Source organism: Schistocerca gregaria, chromosome 1, assembly GCF_023897955.1.
Source record: "Schistocerca gregaria isolate iqSchGreg1 chromosome 1, iqSchGreg1.2, whole genome shotgun sequence".
NCBI lineage: Eukaryota > Metazoa > Arthropoda > Insecta > Orthoptera > Acrididae > Schistocerca > Schistocerca gregaria.
The window spans coordinates 717,927,549-717,950,620 of NC_064920.1; the positions used below are offsets into that span (position 1 = coordinate 717,927,549).

Genomic DNA, 23,072 nt, shown 5'->3' on the forward strand with positions numbered 1-23,072 from the left:
TCTGGGTACTGATTTCTCAGGACCTATGCTTCCAAATTGCGTGAAAATGTAATCACGTGTCAGCTCTAGTATAATATAATTGTACAATGAATACCCGTCAATCATCTGCATTTCTTCTTGGTGCAGCAATTTTAAAGGCCAGTAGTGCAATAAACGCATATATAACACAACAATAGAGTTCACTGTTCCTACGTGTACTGAAACCGGAGGAGGTCTTTATTTGCTAAGGAGTGGTGAACGTGGTGAAAGTTTTAGTCGCGGTCGGATGGAGTGACTCACCTGTATCTGCATCCAGCAGCCGACGTTGTCTCCCGCGAAGTCAGCCCTGACGACGTCGAGCATGTCGACGGGGAAGGGCCGGAACGTGACGGACTTCTCGTACTGGTCATGCCACGTGCAGCGCAGCTTCCTCGCCTGGTCCCACACCTCCTGCACCTGCGCACCCACACCGACACTCGGTCACAGGCTGGCGAGTCTTAATTATTACTCCAGTGAAAGGAAGTCCCAAAGAAAATGATGCAAAGAAGGTCTTTGGAAAAGTTATTAATTGTTTTCCTGCGAACGGGCTTGCTCCGAACTTTAAAAAAAAAACACAGTACATCCAATTTTCTGCTGCAAAAAGTATAATTCCTCCAATAAACATAACACACCAAAAGAATTCAATAGCCAGAGTAGAGCACACTAAGTTTTTGGGTGTACATATAGATGAGAATCCTAATTGGGAAATTTATATTCTGGATCTTCTAAAGCGACTAGGCTCAGCAACTTTTGCAGTCAGAGTAATTGCCAATTTTGAGGATGTAGAAATTAGTAAGCTAATATACTTTGCATACTTCCCCTCTCTGATGCCGTACGGAATAATATTCTGGGGCGAAAGGCATTCACAGCTCAAAAGAAAGTAGTTACAAGAATGTGTGGGGTTCATAGTCGCACATCTTGTAGGCATCTGTTTAAAAGGTTAGGAATTCTTACAACTGATTCACAGTACATTTACTGAGTAATGAAATTTTCTCTCAATAACATGAATCCTTTTCATGATTACAGTACCAGAAAAAAGAAAGACCTACACTATCCTTTACTTAACCTATCCTTGACACAGAAAGGGGTAAAATATGCTGCTACAAAACTTTTTGATAAATTACCAGATGAAATAAAATGTCTGACAAACAGCAGTAATAGTTTCAAAAACAAATTGAAATCATACCTCCTTGACAACTCCTTCTATACCGTACATGAATTATTGAATATGAGTAAATAAATCAGGAGATATAATACATGCATTTTGTGCCATTTAAGGGAATGGGATATATAATAGAAGTATTTAGGTATAGCACTATAATGTAAACAAAACAAAACCCTTGTTTCCTGTGCGCATTTCTTGTGCATTTGACACGTTCCACACCTTAACGGTTTTTCCGTGCCATCGATCAATGGAACACGTAACTAAGTAACTAACTAAAGGATAATTGTACGTCCGACTGGACTGCGAGCTTTTGCCAAAATTAAAATTTATTTGTCCCCAACAGACCAGTTACTTCTTTAAAGACTACTTCCAAGTGACATTCGCCATAGTAAACTATAAACTCAGGGCGTGCGTGAGAACAGAAATGGAGCCTGTCGAATTAAACCTGCATCTGGTACGGCAGGTATCAAATGAAAATTACCTGCAAGGCAGAAACTGGCCACACGAGATGTGACATTAAATTTGAGTTTTAAAATTAGGTTTATAATACCGCCTGAACAACGGTTTTAACCTGTAACACTTTCATAGTGACTGTGCGGCCGAAAGTAAAGAAACTGACGGAATTTACAATCTCCTGTTTTCCTGAGTTCATTAGTATTGTGACAATACTGCTAAAACGGTACAAAAATGTTCTTAAGCTGCAATAAGACACGTCGATTTCAGAGAGAAAAATGAACATTAGCCAAGACATCAAAAGTGTTTCTTTTACTGCCAACGATGAAAGAACTAAGTAATTTGTGGTCTTAAAGATAAACACAAACAGACCTCATACCTCGACAACGATAAAGCAAAATATCCAAAAACTTAGCATATAAGACATCTGTAAAGTAACAGTACCTATGAAACCAGCGAAAATGAAACTTTAAAGATGATTAACTGTTACTCAACAGCAGAAAAGGAATTACTGGTAGATAAAGCATAATAACGTTTCTGCGCTGTTATAATATTTAGAAAAAAATAGTACTCTGAAAAAAGTATAGAAGGTAGTAGCAGCTATAAAGTTGTTTAAATAGAGTGGATATCAATTTTCAACGGTCAAATTAAATATTTATAATGTCCGTATAGAAATATACCTGTAGGTCGAATAATAAAAGAGAGAAATAAAATTTTTAAACAGGAATAGAACTACCGGCGGAACAGATATAAATGCTAATAAGGCTTGCACACGATATAACCATCCCGGCCGGACGCAAGAGAGACCTGTTGAAAGGAGCAGACAATATTCTTGGCATAGAATGTGATTTAAGGATAAACAGAACAAAATGGAGGAGGCTAACGACTTACTAAATGTCAAATTTGATAACTACAAGGTAGTGGAGGAAGTGAAAAAAGTCTTCAGCATAGGCAGCAAGCTTACACACAATGGTCGAAGCAAAGAAGATATAACAAACACATTAGCACAGACAAAGAGGGCTTTCTTGCTGATATAGATATTAATGTGGAACATGGGGAGAAGTTGAAAGGGTCCGTCTAGAGCGCCACAGTACTGCGTGGAAGTAAAGCGAGAACCATCGGGAATCCGCATAAGAAGAAAGGAAGCTTAGAAAGGGATTATATCGCAAAACATTAAAAATGAAGAGGGCTGATGATTGCGCAACCATGCACTTCCGCAGACGTTGTCATCTTCAATAAATGTTTTCTGCATTTGAGGCGTCATCACGTTGTTGCGTGGACCTAATTTCCGGCCACTGCTGCAAGTGGCTTCATCAGGATGCTGTACAACATGCTGAAAAAGAGTATCATGTACTGCTACTGAAGGTAGTTTCGATCAAAACCTGAAGAGAAGTTCCTATAATCGTACGTCTGGAACCTAATATCTGTGAAGATATGGGCCGTTATGCTTGTGACGGCAGGATACACAAAGATGACGCAGGAAAGTATCACAGTACACAAGTGTGAGCAAATGAAAAATCCCGAGAAATCACAGAGACGAGGCTTTAGGATCGCGGCAGTATCGATGTATGGGAATGAATTATCGGTGCTGGACTGGTAGGGCCATACTCTTTATCAGATTAACTGGTGTATTGTATCACTCATTCCTGTATGGTGAATTACTAGCGCCAATTGACACTTGATTGAGGGTTATGCGCGAGGGTACACTCCCCCACTTTCTCAGGATCGTCCGACGGTACCTCATCACAACTTTTCATGAGAGATGGATGGGTAGAAGAGGACCGGTAGCGTGGTCTCTCCGCTTAGCGAAAGTGAATCCGTTGGATTTCTAGCGATAGGAACATCGTCGAAAGCCCAACCCATCGAAATTGTGCAGACATAACAGGAGTGTATGACCAACGCAAGTGACGCAATTTGAATAGAGCGAGGTGTACTTGAAAGAGTGCGTGATTTCATGGAAAAGAAGGATTGAAGGATGTGCCAGAATGCGTGGTATCCATATCCGTACAGTGTTTACCTATACGCAATAGCCAAATGTGAACGGTACTGGTTTCCGGACATATCAAATGGTTCAAATGGCTTTGAGCACTATGGGACTCAACAGCTTAGGTCATCAGTCCCCTAGAACTTAGAACTAATTAAACCTAACTAACCTAAGGACATCACACACATCCATGGCCGAGGCAGGATTCGAACCTGTGACCGTAGCAGTCGCACGGTTCCGGACTGCGCGCCTAGAACCGCGAGACCACCGCGACCGACCCGAACATATCAGGACGGCAAATGTTCTTCTCGTTATGAGCAATACTACCTCCTATAAGAATGTGCAAAACCTTTTTTAAACAGCTAATATATACTACTAAAACATGCCGAAGGGATCACAAGCCCGAAAAATTGGGCAGGTAAAGCACGAAATGAAGAAGTTTGTGTTTCAGTTTTTAGAATGAAGAGGTTTGGGGTTTATAGAGAAGACTTATCAGAAGAAAGAGCGAAGTCGTCGGAAACCTGTTATGACATAGAGGAATAATAAATCTGTTGTTGCAAAGAGCAGTAGAGGAGAAAAACAGTAGAGGCACATGAAGAACAAAATTTTCTTGCCGTAAAAAATCAAGCAATATCGTCAAGGACCGTGTTCAGCTTCACCGGAGTACAATACGAGCATACTGAGGGGTTGTAGTGTTAATGATTCATTCGTCAGTAATCATCGCTCAAGAGGCCCGACTGTGCACCCTCTGTTTTGATTCTGCAGGCATATCTGTGATGAGTTTAGCGGTAAAAATGGTTTGCAGTATTAATTCTGGGATATAACCGTGGCCCACCGACAAGTGCACACACATTCCTGCCGAAGAGCTTCAGCAATCTGAACAGGGTCGCATTGTGGGCCGGTGGGAAACTGAATGGCCGTGAAGACGGCTTACTGCACACGTTGGGCACAGAGTACCTACGGTGCATCGCTGCTTTCCACTGTGGTCTGTGGGGCAGTCCCACAAGCGTAGACCAGGTTGTGGATGTCCGCGTAGTAGATACGCAGGTCAAGATCGACGCATTGTGCGAGCAGCGGTGGTCGACCGAATACCAACCAAGGACGAATTCCGAGTACATGTTGAACCTGCTGTGTCACCAGGGACCAATGGGAACAGTGTGCTTGCAGCAAGATTACGGTCACGTGTGGCTCTGGCGAGGCTACTACTGACACTATAGCGCTGCCAAGCATGGCTACTCTAGTGGCGTTAAAAAGTTGACTGGAGAAAGGCTCGACGCTCTGTTTTTAGTGGTGAGAGTAGGGTCTGTGAGCATGCGAGTAATGGACATACACGAGTACGGCATAGACAGGGTGAGCTGCGTATTTCACATTCGCTCACCAATGTGACATCACCACCGGGACTTCGGCTTTCGGTGAGGTCAATGGCGCCGTGGAATCTGCCACGGGGGAGACGCCTGGATGGAGAGGCGAGTGGCGAGCTTAGCTGTTTCTAGACTGCTGGAAGGAGTCGGCTCTTCCTCAAAGACTTCTAAAACAGGAAAAATTCCAGAAACCGCCGGAATATCCAGGTGGTAGCTGTTCTTCATCTCCTCCACCTACTGCTACATCTGTTACTCTTAAATTTCATAGCTATGTCTGTGGAATCTAATGTATAAACTATAATGACAGAATTTCTCCGAATGTCCAAGAATCTCGAATTGGCCGTCCGCTGTGGCCGAGCTGTTCTAGGCGTTTCAGTTCTGAACCACGCGGCTGCTACTGTAGCAGGATCAAATCCTGCATCGGGTATAGATGTGAGTGATGTACTTAGGTTAGTTAGGTTTACGTAGTTCTAAGTCTAGGGGACTGATGACCTCATATGTTAAGTCCCATAGTGCTCAGAGCCATCTCAAATTAAGCGGGTATGAATTAAGAAAAATATAAAACATGATGCACAGGGAACGCAATGTAAACATTTCTGAGTGACAGATCTCATTTTAGGCTTCGTAATGTGAGGATCCATCAATTACAACCAGCGGTCACATTTGGTGTTTTCGCAAGGTAAATCATCTAGTGGCGCAGGCTTTTATCCCCATTGTACTGTCATTTCTTCGATTCTTCGAGAGGGAGGTGACCAGATTTTGCAGCAGAATAATGCACGTCCACACAAGATGTGCTTTTATTATGTACAGCAAATGTCCTGATCAGCAGTATCACCGGATCTCTAGCCAATTGAACACGTAAAGGGGGGTGACAAAGCACGAAGTTACTCATTGTCGAGGGCCTGTAAGAACCATTGCCGAGTTGCAACAAAAGGCGGAAGATGCTTACCACAGTGTTTCGCAGAATGCCATTCGATATATTTGTAACAGCTTGCATGCGAGAAAAAACGTCTGCGTTGCCGCCAGAGCCGGGAGGGGGGGGGGGGGGAGGGGGGGGGAGGCGGGGGCCAGTTACACAGTGTGTTGATGCTGTTGTTTTGCCACCGTTTATTGTGACACATGTGTTTCATTCGGTGTGAATTTATCACATACTCCTTTAACGATTGACTACCTGTCACGTCAGTTGTCAACAATATGACCTTGTCCTTGAGGGTGTTGTACTTTTTCTTCTACAGCGTACACATCAGATTATGGAGATGGTTGAGTGTAAGAATTGGGCAGAGGTGGAAAAGTTAGCGAAGGCAAGGAGAAATGCAGGTAAGTATCGAACCACGCGAAAGACAGTCGACTTAAAAAAAAGAAAAAAGAAAAAGTTGTCAGCAAGTGATTTATAAGATGGACGGACGAGGATTTGTGGCGCCGTCCTCGACGTACCTGCGGGTCGTACTGGACGACGATGATGTTCTCGAAGTAGGTGCCGGAGCCGGAGTCGGCGCCGTAGCCGTAGAGGCCGTTCTCGGAGTTGCCGGCGGTGCCGCACGAGTGGATGCTGATGTCGAAGGTGGCCGCCTTGCGGCCCAGGCCGGCGGGCAGGTGCACGCAGTTCACGTTGCTGTAGTGGCCCTTGCTGAACACGATGCCGTAGAACGGCTTGTCGAAGCCCAGGTACACCTGCAACCGGCCGCCTCATTAGCGGGACATTATTCCGCGGCCGGCTCGCGGAACCGGTATCTCCGGGACCCCGGTATATGCGCACGGCAGTAAATATCGTCCGCTTAAAATTAAATCTGACCGCTAATTTGCTCGGTTCCTTAGCGCTGTTTACCTCTCACACCGCATATTAATAAGACCAGAGTTTTAATTTTCTCTTCTATTGGCAAAACGAACTGCCACAATTGATATCTCTGCGTAGCAAATTAAGGAAACAGAGCTAACGCAAATAATTTTCTCCCCTTCCCCAGTTATATAATTTTTCTCAATATATGCGGTCGTTTTTTCGACCTGTCACATGCCCAGCAACTTGCGTTCCGTTGACATCACAATAAATACGGTCCATTCTTTTTATACCTGTAACCTTTCACAAATTGTCGGGTATCGCTACGGAAAGGAGAAACTGATCTTCCTAGAATATAGTCTGCAGTACAATTTTCCTTATACCTGAGAACGTTACCACGTATGAGTATCATGTTAAATACCAAGAAAGATGCAGCAATCGAAAGTCGAAACCTGGACTATTAGATTTGTAGGCACAGACCTGGCACTGATGTGCTCTTGTTCCACTCTGAATTTGCATCTAGCACTACATTCTACCCATATAAAGCCATATAAACTATTGACTATAATTTCAAAGTAGTGGAAAGCCCAGCACATACAGCTTTCGTGTATAGTAATGTAGATCTCAGCTTCCTCTCTCTCTCTCCGTCCATTTGGACTCGTATTCGGCAGGATGACGGTTCAATCCCGCGTCCGGCCATCCTCATTCAGGTTTTCCGTGATTTCCCTAAATCTCTCCAGGCAAATGCCGGGATGGTTCCTTTCAAAGGGCACGGCCGACTTCCTCCCCCGTCCTTCCCTAATCCGCTGAGACAGATGACCTCGCTGCCTGGTCTCCTGCCCCAAACAACCCAACCCAACCCTCTCCGTCCATTAATCTACGCACCACTGGAAACATAAATCTAACTCAAATAATTCTCGAGACGGCGCAGAAGGACGATGTTTCGCACTCTGTCACCGAGTTGGTCGTCTCCAAGTGATACAGGTAAATATACATTCAATATTCTAAGACAAGAAAAAAAATCCTTAAAATCCTAGCTGGCTGGAGGGCTCCAAACGTTCCTATTGGGAAAGGATCTGGCGACCTTATTGGCCAAGATGCGAACATAACCTGCAGAAACCCTCGCCGTGTGTATGCAATCATTATCTTGTTCAAATGTAAGGCCAGAATGGCTTGTCATGCAGGGAAACAAAAAGAGGCCTAGAATATCGTATGTCCCGCTGCACTGCAATCGTTCCGGCGACGACAACCAAGCGGGTCCTGCTTTGAACAGAAATGGCAGCTCAGACCGCCACTCCAGGCTTACAGGACGAATGGCGGGCGACAGTCTCTAGACACATCTCTGTTACTCATCAGGGCTCAATTCGAAGCGGGACTCATCACTGACGATAATTCTGCTCTAGTCAATAATATTCCAAGCCAAAGACGTGTCTAGAGACGCCGTGGACAGCGTTGGGGTATCTCCCAGACGGTCGCCACCATACGGCCCAACAAACAAGAGCGTCGGTGGGGAGCCATTTCATTTCATAGCATGATCCCTGAGGTTGACACCAGTGGCACCTTTACAGCGCAGTGGTACGTCGAAGATATTATACGCCCCGTTTTGTTGCTGTTCATGGCAAGCCATCCGGGGCTTACGTTTCAGCAAGATAATTGCGGCCCACACATTCCGGGAGTTTCTGTTGCTTGTGTTCTTGCTTGGGCAGCAAGTTTGACAGATCTATTCCCAGTTGAGAATATTTGGAGCATTGTGGGCAGGGCTCTCCAAGTATATCGGGACTTTAGCAGTGTAACGTGCCAGTTGGATAGAATTTAGTATGATATCCCGCAGGAGGACATCCAACAATTCTATAAATTAGTGCCAAGCCGAAAAACTGCTTGCATTAGGGCAAGAGATGGACCAACGCCTTATTGAGTAGCGAAATTTGTGAAGCTCTTGATATTGAATAAATCATCCAATCTTTCTGAAATTGTAATCATTTGTTTGTTTGTAAGTTTAGATAACATCTACCGATTGCAGTCCATTAGGATAACTCCTTCGTGGTGCATCGGTTTCCATTTCTTTGCGCTGCATACAACACTGTTTTTGAATGCTGTGTATTCATTTACTACAGCCAAACAACATTTTTATATTAATATATTCATGTTAGGTTTATAGATTTTCTGATGAGTATGAATACCATTCTTATGTTTCTAAACCTGTAGGCTTGAAGTATCAGAGAATAAGTCAGTAACTGTATGGATATTTACTGATTAGTGCAGTCAACGAAGGAAAATTAGGAGACAAAATTAATGTAGCAGCATATTTTTGTACAGTGGTAGGGGAGAGTGTCTTGAACAATACATTAGGAATACTGACCGGAGTGGTGTGTGCGTGGTGGTTGGAGGGGGGGGGGGGTTCATGTAAGGGTCAGTTGTTAAGGTTTCTTTTCAATGTCTCAAAAACTGTGACATATAGCGAAAATGTTTCTGGAGTCAAATAATGAACTACATTACATATACTGCAAAAAAAAAAAAAGATCTTATTCATTTGCTATATAGAACTAATGCTTCTGCGTTACAGAGGACGGAAAAACCGGCGATTATTAAAAATAGTATTTTAATTATATAAAATTGATGTTTTAGCGAATTGAGAGCAAATGTTAAATGTGTGTACTACGCCTATGTGCAGTAGAACCGTATTAAGAGATAAATTGAGTTCTGATGTGTAACAGGAAGGAAAGACGGTGCTGGCGGTTAGAAGCGTGAGGGTATGTAATTGCCGAATTGTGATCATGCGCTTCATTCCTTCATAGGTCTGCAAAATGCTGTTCTTGCGTCTGTATTATTAGCAACTCATATCTCTCCAAAATAAACACCCACAACTTGCCAGACGAGTTGCAGAAGTACGATATTGCAATTCCTGTGTTGGTCTGATTACGATGCAAAGTTCCTTTGGACATGCATACATTTCCAAAGGAACAGGCACTGCAGCGATTACAGCCGTTATGAAATACATTAAATGTATTTACAATTGCGAATAAGGCAACCGTCAGCTGTAGAATGGAATGACGGCAATGAAAATTTGTGTCTGACGGGGACAAGAACCCGGATTTCCCGTTTATCGTGAGGGGTTGCAAAAAGGTCGGAATAACTTTGTAAAACACCCTGTAATTGCTTTTTGGGCGTAGTGCGGTAGAGTGAATGGAATTTTGCCCGCTAGTTCTCCACTTTGCAGAGGTTTGAAGGAGGAAGTGAATGACAATCCAGCGACCTAAATTCCCTCGCGTTTCTAACCTCCACCCCAAGCTTTCTACCGTCTTTTTCCCCCCAAAAACATAATTTATCTGTTAATACGGCTCCACTGCACTTAGATGTGGTATACACAACTAATATTTGGTGGAAACTACTTTATTTAACAATAAACATCACGTTTGTACCATTAAACACAAATTTCCTCTGAAACGCGGAAACTATTGGTCCTAGAGAAAAAATGAACAGGACCTTTCTTGTAGGATATTTAATTTAGTTCAATTTTTGACTGATAAATACTTCGCTGATTGTCAGGGTTTTCGAAATATTCAAGAAAACCCTAAAAATTTCACCTTTGCACCTTCTCCACCCTCCCCCCCTCCCCTTACTCCCACCCACAAAATTTACATCCCACTGGCCAGGGTTTTGACACTCCACCCATACCACTGTACAAAAATTTGTGACAACCCGAATTTTTTCCACAGGTCTGCCTTTTATGGTCTTAGTTGACTGGGCTACATGGTCTGTGAGGCATTCGTCTTCAGGGCTAGTATTATGTTCGCTAGCACTTGTCACCTGTGGGTTAACATTCCTGGTATCGTCTGATATAAACGACAGTAATTTCAATTCACAGTAATATTTTCTACGTTATAATGTGTAAAACCAGTACGGGAGTCGTTTTTAACCACATTTACATCTAGTTTTCTTCCGGGCCGTTCATGTGAATAAATAGTCGTGAACTAAGTTCCTAGTTACATCCAGTTTTACTGATTAATGCTGCGGAATGCTGCTTATAATTAAGAATAAACATTTCAGGTAATAATGTTTCAGAGATTATCTCGAAAATGTTGGCCACAGGGATAACGTAAATTATCTCCTCTGACAGAGCACATATGGATGATAACTGGTAATATGCAAAACGAAAAAACAGTTTGTACAGACACTTGTATGTAATAAACATATGATTCATTCAATTGTGGTTGTTTTTTGTGGTTTGAGAGTTCGTACTGACAACCGTGAATAGCTTTTTTAGATCTATAATAAAACCTTGTGGGAGTGGCACTGTTCCATAGTAGATGAAGTTCTATCTGATTATGTAAGTGACTGCCGGGAAGAGGTGACACAAAAGCACGTAGAAGATTCAGAATTTGGAGGAGACTCTGATGCAGATAACGTGGCTAATATTTCTACAGTTTCAAACATTACTACAGTAGAAGGTGATAGTTCGTCTAACACAATGTCAAGTTGACCAGTGGGTGAAACGTCTAGCACAGACGCAGCAGATAGAGTACGCTAATATCATGTGCTTGAAGGAGCGTTTCATGAAACTCGTGAAGATGGCTCTGATGTTGAAGTGGCTATAAACGTGAATATGTATGCATTGTCTAAAGAAGCTTGTGAATCCCAATCCTTTGGGAAATGGCTTCCTAACTTCCTTCAGATTGTTTTCAAACTTTACCTTCACAGATTTTATGCTCGGAATTGATTAGTTGAATGCAATGGTAGTAGACCGTGGCTGTTATTTGAAGACAAATGATGGTGTTGAGACAGCAACCAGCAACAAATTTATTTTAAGTTTCTTTATTCAAAAGGTACCGTTACCGGTTTCGAATCATTACAGTTTATCATCAGACGTTTTGATTGCTTTCTTTAGAACATGTGGTGCGTTTTTTATTGATTAGTTGTCCTAAAATGTAAATAATACATAATTATAAGCACGCCACACAGATGGTTGAGATACAGACCGATATTTTACGTAAGTCACATCCCAATGCAAATCCATATCGCAACCTTCTCTGTGACGTGCTTATAATTATGTATTATTTATATTTTAGGACAACTAATTAATAAAAAACGCGCCACATGTTCTAATGAAAGCATGAAAGCCGTCTGATGATGAATTGTAATGATTCGAAACCGGTAATGTTACCTTTGGAACAAAGGAACTTACAATATATTTGTGGTTGGTTGCTGTCTCAACACCATCAAGATTGGTTGAATATTTACAACCCGTCACTCATAATGGACTTAGAAATACATAATAAATACATAAAAAATACATAGATACATAAATACATAATTAAATTGTGTAGTTTTATTGATTTCTATTCCCAAAGAGTACATACGGAGATTTATTTCATTATTGCAGAGGATAAATCTTTTTCTCACTTAAAAAATTAAAAGACGGATTCATTTTGAATGGCTGCTCATTTCTCAGTAAAGAGTTTCATATTTTAGTGAAAACACCAATTTGTTCGTTAAATTATAAAGTTAAATTCCATTGAACAAGTTATCCCCTCCATCCAATGAGGTCCCACTTGTGTACAGCCATTCCTTCAACTGCCGTATTATCAATTCTCTGATAAGATCTGTACTTTTCAAAAAGAACGTTACCAATAACTTTTAAAAAAATTATATGTTTGCACTCTTAGCATCTTTAGCGATTCTTTCAGCCAATGTAGATCTTTCCAGCTTTTGCTAGGTTCCAGTTAAGAAAAACTTAATTTAACTAATACAAACCACGATCTTTACCTGCGTATCACCAGACTGTTCGTCCGTGGCAATAATGAGTTCACCGTAGCTGACTTAGAGAAGAAAGTGTCATAGCAAGTGTTTGACCGAAACGGGAAGGAGACGAAGGAGCGTTCATTTATGTGCGTCAACAGCCTGAGACGAAGTTCTCCACGGCAGTTTTTCGAGATATCGTCTCTTGGCGTTCAAGTTGAAAGTAGACTTCTGTCATTGGCAATTCAAACGCCGTATGTAATCGAGACATTGTCACTTGACGCTCAAGTCGAAATTAGACTTCTGTCATTGGAAATTCAAACGCCGTATGTAATTGGAGAGTGTCTTCTAATGATTACGAGACTGGTTACAAAGAAAAAATGGTTCTTCTACCTTACATCAACTTTCTTAAATCAGTCCAAAACCAGTTTTGGCAACACAGTAAATTTAGTTTGCCTTACCACTTGCAGTGTCACATATCTTTCACGCCCCTCTTGGCCTCTCAAAGATGGGGCATAAATAACTGTTACAGCGCATGTAGGCTCTTAGCTGCTCAGGTGAACATTAGTCGCTCCACTGAAGACTAACTAAAAGTGTATGTACAGGAGAACGAGCAAAGTTCACAAGACATGTGGTTTACAAACCCCACAAGGACATCTCATAAGAATTTTTCACACACTACGCTTAAGAATGAAACTAAACCTGGAAACATTAAACGATCAGTTAATGATTCTTTGTATATCTAAGTTTTTCAGTAAATTAGTGATGTGATGTCGGTGACATCACATGTTCGAAATATAGCAGTTTCCTCCTGTTTTAAGATTTATACAAGAAGTTCTGCTTCTTATGTGGCACTCGTCACACCAGCATTTCTAGGTCTCTCTGCAGCGCATGCTTACCTGGAAATCGATCAGAAGATGCAGTATTATTAACGCGCGCCTCGGTAACTGAGTGGTGAGCGTGGTAGGATGCCACGGGTCTCGATTGCCGCCTGGGTCGGAGATTTTCGCCGCTCGGGGACTGGATGTTGTGCTGTCTTCAACACCATATCATTCTCAGCAAGTTACCAAACTGGTATCAATTAATGAGACTTGCACCACGCGACCGGTCTACGCGACGGGAAGCCTTAGCCACACAACATTACATTTCATTTCAGAGTCTTTAAAACAAATCTTTTAATGAGATAGTGGTTGTGATGTTCTAGAGCCAATTTAAATTTTTCAGCTCCCTTGTGTAAATCCCACAGACTTGCGACTTAGTGGCGACAGCGCTCATGTGAGTAGAAAATGTAAGGTTGCCTTGTAAAGTGACCGTTTGTATATACACAGTCAATTGATTTGTAGTCTACATCTACATCATCTATACTCCGAAGCCACCCAACGGTGTGTGGCGGAGGGCACTTTACGTGCCACTGTCATTACCTCCCTTTCCTGTTCCAGTCGCGTATGGTTCGCGGGAAGAACGACTGTCTGAAAGCCTCCGTGCGCGCTCGAATCTCTCTGATTTTATATTCGTGATCTCCTCGGGAGCTATAAGTAGGGAGAAGCAATATATTCGATACCTCATCCAGAAACGCACCCTTTCGAAACCTGTACAGCAAGCTACACCGCGATGCAGAGCGCCTCTACAGTGTAAAATTGTATTTGAGACAGTTTTATTTGGATTGGCTCTTTGTTGACAACTGTGAACATACAGGGTGATTCAACTAAGCTGTTCATCTCAGATATTTCATACTTCTTTCTTATTCAGATGAACTGTGAGAAAGTCCGCATTGAATGACGTATCGTCTCTCTTCATATCTTCGTTAATTACAGAAATGTCGGCATCAATTTCGCCTTTTCAAGAGAAAGTAAAGTAATTTCTGCTGATAGTTCAATAGTTAAAAAAGACACGAATTCAAAAGCATTTCATTCTGAAAATGTGGATTGTTAGTTTCGGAGTCAATACAATATGTAGAACGTAGGATTTACGGGTTTAGTACATGAAACAGACTGCTGTTTTACGTGGATGTTCGTAATTTAAGACCCAAATAAGGAAATATGTCACGATAGATAAAGAGAAAACAGAGTGCTGCACCACCGCTCTATCGATTACCGGGTGATCAAAAAGTCAGTATAAATTTGAAAACTGAATAAACCACGAAATAATGTAAATAGAGAGGTACAAATTGACACACATGCTTGGAATTACAAGGGGTTTTATAAGAACAAAAAAAATACAAACGTTGAAAAAAATGTCCTACAGATGGCGCTCCATCTGATCAGAATAGCAATTATTAGCATAACAAAGTAAGGCAAAGCAAAGATGATGTTCTTTACAGGAAATGCTCAATATGTCCGCCATCATTCCTCAACAATAGCTGTAATCGAGGAATAATGTTGTGAACAGCACTATAAAGCATGTCCAGAGTTATGGTGAGGCATTGGCGTCGGATGTTGTCTTTCAGCATCCCTAGAGATGTCGGTCGATCACAATACACTTGCGACTTCAGGTAACCACAAAGCCAATAATCGCACCGAATGAGGTCTGGGGACCTCGAAGGCCAAGCATGACGAAAGTGGCGGCTGTGCACACGATCGTCACCAAAGGACGCGCTCAAGAGATCTTTCACGCGTCGAGCAATATGGGGGGTTCTTTTTATTATTCTAATAAAACCTCATGTCATTCCAAGCATGTGTGACAATTTTTACCTCTCTATCTACATTATTCCGTGGTTTATTACGTTTTCAAACTTATACTGACTTTTTGATCACTCGGTATACTGTAGCGCCAAAGAAAATCGTATAGGCATGCGTATTCAAATACAGAGGTGTGTAAATAGACAGAGTACGGCGCTTCGGTCGGCAACACCTGTATCAGACAACAAGTGTCTGGCGCAGTTGTTAGATCGGTTACTGCTGCTACAATGGCAGGTTATCAAGATTTAAGTGAGTTTGAACGTGGTGTTACAGTCGGCGCACGAGCGATGGGGGACAGCATCTCCGAGGTAGCTATGAAGCCGACGCTCATCCAGCTCTTTCTGGTCGCTGGATACTAAGTGTTGGCATAATCAGTTAGCCAGCATACTCCCTGTTTTGATGCTACTGGACTCTTACGCTGAGGTATGTTCAAAGACGAAGTCTTTGTACAAATTCCGACGACCTTAGAGGATTTAAAATATCGCATTGTTGCGGCATATGCAGCAATACCGAAGTAATCTATTCAGTCTATCGAAAAGTTCCTGCAGCAGTGACTGCAAACTTGAATTGCAATGGGCGTTTCAAACACTTTATGAAATAAATGAAATTTTCAGGACGTTTTTATGACTACATTCTTTCGTGACCTCCTTTCTGTTGCTGATGTAATTTTGCAATGTATGGTGGGGAAGGGAGAAATAGACAAAGGGAAGAGGAGGAGATGGACAAAGAGAGGGGAAGAAGGTTACAGAAAGAAACGAGGAGTAAATGGACAGAGAGAGGGGGCTGGAGGTGATGGACTGAGAGACAAGGAAAAGAGATGGATAGCCAGGGAGGAGAGAGATGGAGTAGTAGACGGTCAGTGAGTGGAGGGAGGAGGAGATGGTCTTAGAGGAAGGAGTTAGAGATGGAAGAGGAGGCGATTTTAGAGGAGGAAAGTGCAGATGGAGACATGCGAGAGTAGTTGATGGGCAGAGAGAGAGGAGTAGGAGGAGGTGGAGAGAAAGTGGGTGGGTTGGTGGAGGAGACAGCCAGAGAGCGGGGAAGGAGAGGGAAGGAGAAGATTGACTAATACAACCGGGGAAAGTCGTGTAATCAGCTAGTGAAACTCAAAAAATTGTATATCGAGAAATGAACGAAATACCTCTCGCGATTACATGACTAGCACAAACTATTGACGGTTCTGTCAAAATTTTCCAAATTTTCAATAAATAACAGCGCTCGGGAATCTTCAGAATCGGTATTATCCAAGGACGAGTGTCATACTGCGTCAAAAAATTCGTGTCCAGGCACTGAGCTGCAAAATCGAAGAGGCAGAGCAGTGCAGAAGGTCTCCTTGTGAGACACAGACACGGAACGTCGTATATTTGTAAGTCACCGCATTACTATAATTTAGATACAAGGATTTACATCGTTATTTGCTTACGGACATAGAAAATAGTAATGGATACAGAAAAAAGACTTATAATCCACGTTGGAATAGGAGCAGATCAGTGTCAGATCTATGTCTACAAATACAAGAGCTCAGTGACCGATCCTCGGTTGGTCATTGGATCTTTAGTAGTTTCAAGCAGAGTAAGTTTGTGTGAGCCTGCCACCGTTTCGACTGCAGCTTGTGGTCATTACCTAATGTTACTTTTCACGTATCTCTTAAAATGACCTCTATTGTGTGACAGTATTTTTCAGGTAACCTCTTTTGCAGACAACGCCTACCTTCATGAGGTCGCGCTCGCACTTGACGTCGAGTGAGATGATCTTGGGCATGTCAGGCATGGGCGCCGGCCAAGCGGCGTCGGGCACGGGAGCCGCCGCGTACAGCTTGTCTAGCGCGTCGAGGGGTGGCGGGGGCGGCCCGTGGTAGAAGTGCGGGGGCGGAGGCGGTGGCGGCGGTAGGTGCGGCCCGTAGTAGGGCGGCTTGCGAGCCGCCCCCGCTGCCGGCCCCGCCTCCAGCGCCAGCTGGTCGCCGCCCACGCGGTCGCGCTCCTCGGCGGCGCTCAGCGAGCCCCCGGCGCCGGCGCCCGCCCCCGCTCCGCCGCCGCGGTCCTGCGCCGACGACGCCGCCTCCGCAGCCTCTCCGCCATCCGCGGCGGGCTGCCGTCCGCCGCCTTCAGAACCCTCCGAGTCGTCCACGCAGCGGGCACCCTGAAAACACACGTCTCCTTTTTAACAAGAGTCTTTAGTGTAGCAAAAAGTTCAACATGTTTTTGAACAACACATGTTCTACTCTTTATCTACCATGATGCTTCCTCGAGGAATCCGCTGCAAGACCGACGAGGGCCGAGATGAGAGAAATGTACACAATATGCATGCGCAACACAAACAGAGAAGTGCGAGCGACAAAAATCAGATATATTATTGCTAGCGTGGTAGGTGGGCCAATGTCAGACGTTCCGGCTGTAGAGTCGGTGCCAAGTGATTTGGGTACAAGCTTCTGCGACTTTTCCTGAAGCAGAGTTGAGCCTATATCCTTTGCAAGCCGCCTGTAAGTAAGAAGGCTATTCTGAAAATAAGGAAGCCACAGCGAAAATCAAGACTGTGTTATTTGCAACAGTTGGCTACGCCTTCCAGCTACTTCTCTATATAGTCGCCGCTCCGACTTACACATCGGTCGTGGCGTTGTACCATCTTCCCAACACCCTCGTCACAGGAGGCAACCTCGTGTGCATTCCTCGTCGTCTGTACCAAAACGTTTCTTCATAGGTAGCGGTTCATCTGAGTTGAGGTGGAAGACAAGACTGAGCTGTATCGGGGTGACCAAACACCTCGCAACGAAAACGCTGCAGAAGCATCCGCATTGTCGCGGCCGAGAACTGTCATGAAGGAGATGCGTGACAGTCACGTTGCATGGAGTTGCATGAAATCAGATGAAATCTCTCGGTAGGCACCCATACTTGGCAGCAAACACTATTTTCTAGGAAACACCAATGGCTTAATGTGCGCTGAGAACTGAAAAGAGTGACGTGACGCTGTCTGTAGGCATATTAGAGACACTGCCCAACACATCTACATTCAAAGCTTCACTGGGTTTTCACTACGGTTCCCACTTATCTTTCCTTACTTTCCGAATAGGCATCGTACTTCTTATCAATATTATCGATATCTACATTACTAACTGACTAATTTGGTTCGTTGTTCATGGTTCATGGCGCACAGTCTAGTTGCAGGTTGCCTATGTAACAGCTTTGGAGGACCACAAAACTTTGATTTCCATTGTTTCATATAATTATCGAACAAATTAAAAAATTTAAAGTGCTGTCACGAACCACTCATTAAGAAGTATTGAAGGGTTAAGGGAATAAGACAAGTATGACTTCATTCAGTAATTACACTAAGTATGTGGATCTACTGCTTATCAAAATTCTGGATATACAACGACGATCGCACAATCCCCTCCGAGGTTTTGGGAGAAATACGTCGTCTTTCTTCCTCTGATTTCCATTTAAGTTTCCTGAACACTTCTGTTGCACTTTCGTATGAGCAGTAGCCACCTGTTACGAACCTTAACAGCTCATCTTTCAGTTAGTTCAATGTATGTTGCCAACCCTTAACTCAAACACGTTCAGCACATCTGTACTATTATCACTACATTCTTTTATTACTTATATCAATGTTTTTTAACTTTTGTTAGTGTTGGACCCTCGCGTTTTATCTTATTTTGTTGTGGAACATTCACACTTTTTGCTGATTAGTCTGTCACCTCCAAAAACACTTTTGTTTGTAGATGATGAGTGAAATTTACTGAAAATAGCTTAAGCTGTATACCAAATAGGGAAATTATAGTCTTGAAACATCACTATTCCTTCCACCAATCTTCTTCAAAAGAGTTCCACATTGATCGCCTTCAGTGATAACTGATTCGTGATTATAATATTTAATTTTAAGATAGCTGAAATATTTTTTGTGGTAAATGACTAGGTACAGTCAATTAATGACGAACAAGACATCGACTTTAGATACACTAATTCGTAAGCTAACAGATACAATTAGACAAACTAGGAATTTATATTTTTGGCTGACAAACGTTGTTCCAGGAGCCAACGAAAAATAGCTGCAATCCATCAGTTTCGATCAAGGTTCTGGAAGATTTTCTTGGGCCTCAAACAAATGTCGGAACTGGTAATGCCTTCCCATACATTCCCAATTATGTACCAGTCTTAAGAGGGCCTGGTATATGGCTGAAAAAATCTGACCTTTTTAATGGGTGGATGTCTCAAATAGCCGACGCTGTCTTTGTACAGGGAATCAAAGAAGTAAAAATATAGTTTTCGCTCGGTATCAAGAAAATCAATTGCAAAATACGCCGACCACAATCCGTCTTCATTCTCTTCCAGGTGGTCCACGTTTTTGTACATTAAATATATAGAGAAAAAATAAGAATATGGCGTAATTTTACATTTCGCCGTGTCCCTCATTTAGAGAATGACTTGATTCAGTAATCATTATTAAACTCTGCACGCTTTCTTCGTCTCTCAGCACCCCGATGTTGTGAGTAAATTTACATAACTCCTCACAAATGCATACGTAAGCTTTTACGAAGTTAATAAGCACAGGTTCTTATTGAGAAAAAAAACAGAATGCAAAGAAAATTTATCTCTCTTATGCAAGCAGTGAGTACGAAGCACACGCAATCAAGAAATTCTAACGACGGAAAATTGTTTTAAAGGCATAACTCGTCGTCGCCCCCTCTTTCGATCCTCCGAACCTTTATCACAGAGAGATGTTACGTGTCCTGACGGCAAGTAATGCAAGCAAACTCGCCAGAGTTCCAATTGGAAGCTTCCAGTTAATTTGTCGACATGGCCTCTCATCTGCTGGCCAGATCGCGTGCTGCGCCGATGACAGTTACAATAAGTAGGCTGATATAGGGGCCGGGGGCTCACCGACGAGCCGCAGCAGTAAGCTATTCCAAGAACTCTATTACATAGTTTACTGGACTCTTGAATGGCGCTGTTAGGACACTAGATGCTATTCAGAAGGAGTTGTGATAATATTTAAATGCAATCACCACGGTTTAGGTTCCCTGTGGTGTAAGTAAATCATTTCACGGGAACGTCTTGGTGGTCTCTTAAATGCGTCAAGTCCGCTTCCTTCCCCGCTGTTATCTACGAGGGCAGGTGGCCCATCTTGAACGACCTCAACATAAACAACAAGTTTTACGTCTGATCGTATTTTTCTTATTTACATCACCGACGATCCAAAAGCACGGATTCACCAATTTGATTTTTAATACCGTCTATCGTTGCCGTTGTGGAAATTAAACTTCTGGTACTGAGATAATTTTTAGTCCACGGTCGATTCTTGTTTCTATACCAGTATTATCACTTTTTAAGACATCGCGAGGGTCCTTAGATGCAGCAGCTGAAGCAATGTCACTAATGCACTCAATTATAGAGTTATCTAATGTTGAGAATGTGAGTTATTTCTAATGTGTAACTGTAGAAAATTTCAAAGCGCTTCAACAGCACCCGGGTATGGTTCACAAAGACTTGAAATATAGTAACACTTGGTCTCGAGATAATATTTGTGTATAATAAATCCTGATAGACACGGAATTAAACATTTGGCAACTCAGCTGATCCAATAGTGTCGTAGCTTAAAATGAAACTTCCAAATAAAGACGCCTGCACCTAATTAAGGATGCAAGAGCACAATAAAGCTTTAGTATAATTGCTCACATGTTACATGGGCAAAGTCTTGAAACATGAATGCACTAAACACACTTTCTGTTCTCTTGCAACAACAGTCATAGCTAGAACAGTAATCAATTAACAACGAAATCTCTTAAACTAGAACGGAGATACCAGAAACCTTAATAGACAGTAACTGTATTCGAATTGAAAGAGTTACTTTCATTCTAAATTATTTACTGCAAATATGGATGGTCGCAATCTGAAAACGAGATAAATCTTCAATCCTAATAATGTTTCTACAATGTATACAGCAAGCGTAATCAACCCTCTGCCAAAACCACTCTTTTCTATACTACACTGACGTGCAAATCTTGAGGACGAAAGTAATTTACACATGACGTGCCAGTGCCAAGTAACAAAGCTCGACGAAACTAGAATCACGAGTAGAAAGGGCTTCTTCAGTGTAGTGCAGTGCAGAAGGTAGCTGAAAGAAATACGCAATGAAAAGAAGAAAAATGATATGATAACTCAAAGACAATACACTCCTGGAAATTGAAATAAGAACACCGTGAATTCATTGTCCCAGGAAGGGGAAACTTCATTGACACATTCCTGGGGTCAGATACATCACATGATCACACTGACAGAACCACAGGCACATAGACACAGGCAACACAGCATGCACAATGTCGGCACTAGTACAGTGTATATCCACCTTTCGCAGCAATGCAGGCTGTTATTCTCCCATGGAGACGATCGTAGAGATGCTGGATGTAGTCCTGTGGAACGGCTTGCCATGCCATTTCCACCTGGCGCCTCAGTTGGACCAGCGTTCGTGCTGGACGTGCAGACCGCGTGAGACGACGCTTCATCCAGTCCCAAACATGCTCAATGGGGGACAGATCCGGAGATCTTGCTGGCCAGGGTAGTTGACTTACACCTTCTAGAGCACGTTGGGTGGCACGGGATACATGCGGTCGTGCATTGTCCTGTTGGAACAGCAAGTTCCCTTGCCGGTCTAGGAATGGTAGAACGATGGGTTCGATGACGGTTTGGATGTACAGTGCACTATTCAGTGTCCCCTCGACGATCACCAGAGGTGTACGGCCAGTGTAGGAGATCGCTCCCCACACCATGATGCCGGGTGTTGGCCCTGTGTGCCTCGGTCGTATGCAGTCCTGATTGTGGCGCTCACCTGCACGGCGCCAAACACGCATACGACCATCATTGGCACCAAGGCAGAAGCGACTCTCATCGCTGAAGGCGACACGTCTCCATTCGTCCCTCCATTCACGCCTGTTCCGACACCACTGGAGGCGGGCTGCACGATGTTGGGGCGTGAGCGGAAGACGGCCTAACGGTGTGCGGGACCGTAGCCCAGCTTCATGGAAACGGTTGCGAATGGTCCTCGCCGATACCCCAGGAGCAACAGTGTCCCTAATTTGCTGCGAAGTGGCGGTGCGGTCCCCTACGGCACAGCGTAGGATCCTACGGTCTTGGCGTGCATCCGTGCGTCGCTGCGGTCCGGTCCCAGGTCGACGGGCACGTGCACCTTCCGCCGACCACTGGCGACAACATCGATGTACTATGGAGACCTCACGCCCCACGTGTTGAGCAATTCGGCGGTACGTCCACCCGGCCTCCCGTATGCCCACTATACACCCTCGCTCAAAGTCCGTCAAGTGCACATACGGTTCACGTCCACGCTGTCGCGGCATGCTACCAGTGTTAAAGACTGCTATGGAGCTCCGTATGCGACGGCAAACTGGCTGACACTGATGGCGGCGGTGCACAAATGCTGCGCAGCTAGCGCCATTCGACGGCCAACACCGCGGTTCCTGGTGTGTCCGCTGTGCCGTGCGTGTGATCATTGTTTGTACAGCCCTCTCGCAGTCTCCGGAGCAAGTATGGTGGGTCTGACACACCGGTGTCAATGTGTTCTTTTTTCCATTTCCAGGAGTGTAATTACACTGAAGTCACCACAGTTTTTCATGGTACGCGAGACATTACAAAACCAAGCTTGACAGCGCTCGATGTACCCTTATATGGCGACAGGTGGGAACACATAATGCGAGACCACGTTGCAGAGCATGCACTGTTGTCCGTGACTATCACACACCCTGTTAAGAAACATGTCCCGCCGTTTGTAGTGACTGGAGGACCATCGTAAATCCCAGTAACATCAACATAATTATTGGCTTCGACTAAAAGTGTCATTTGTTTTAGTTTCATTACGTATTCTTTCAGTTAGTCTCTGAACTATACTGTACCACTTG

At 43.4% G+C, this 23,072-nt stretch overlaps 1 protein-coding gene across 1 annotated transcript in view; it reads right to left on the reverse strand.

Moving 5' to 3' along the window:
* Positions 1 to 23,072, reverse strand: part of LOC126266597 (uncharacterized) — a 371,771-nt gene that overhangs the window by 15,364 nt on the left and 333,335 nt on the right. Inside the window, exons 3-5 of the mRNA XM_049970917.1 lie at positions 16,880 to 17,308; positions 6,416 to 6,652; positions 280 to 435 (exon numbers count right to left, since the gene is read on the reverse strand). Coding sequence (XP_049826874.1) covers positions 280 to 435; positions 6,416 to 6,652; positions 16,880 to 17,308 — 822 coding nt within the window. The remainder of the gene's footprint in view (positions 1 to 279; positions 436 to 6,415; positions 6,653 to 16,879; positions 17,309 to 23,072) is intronic.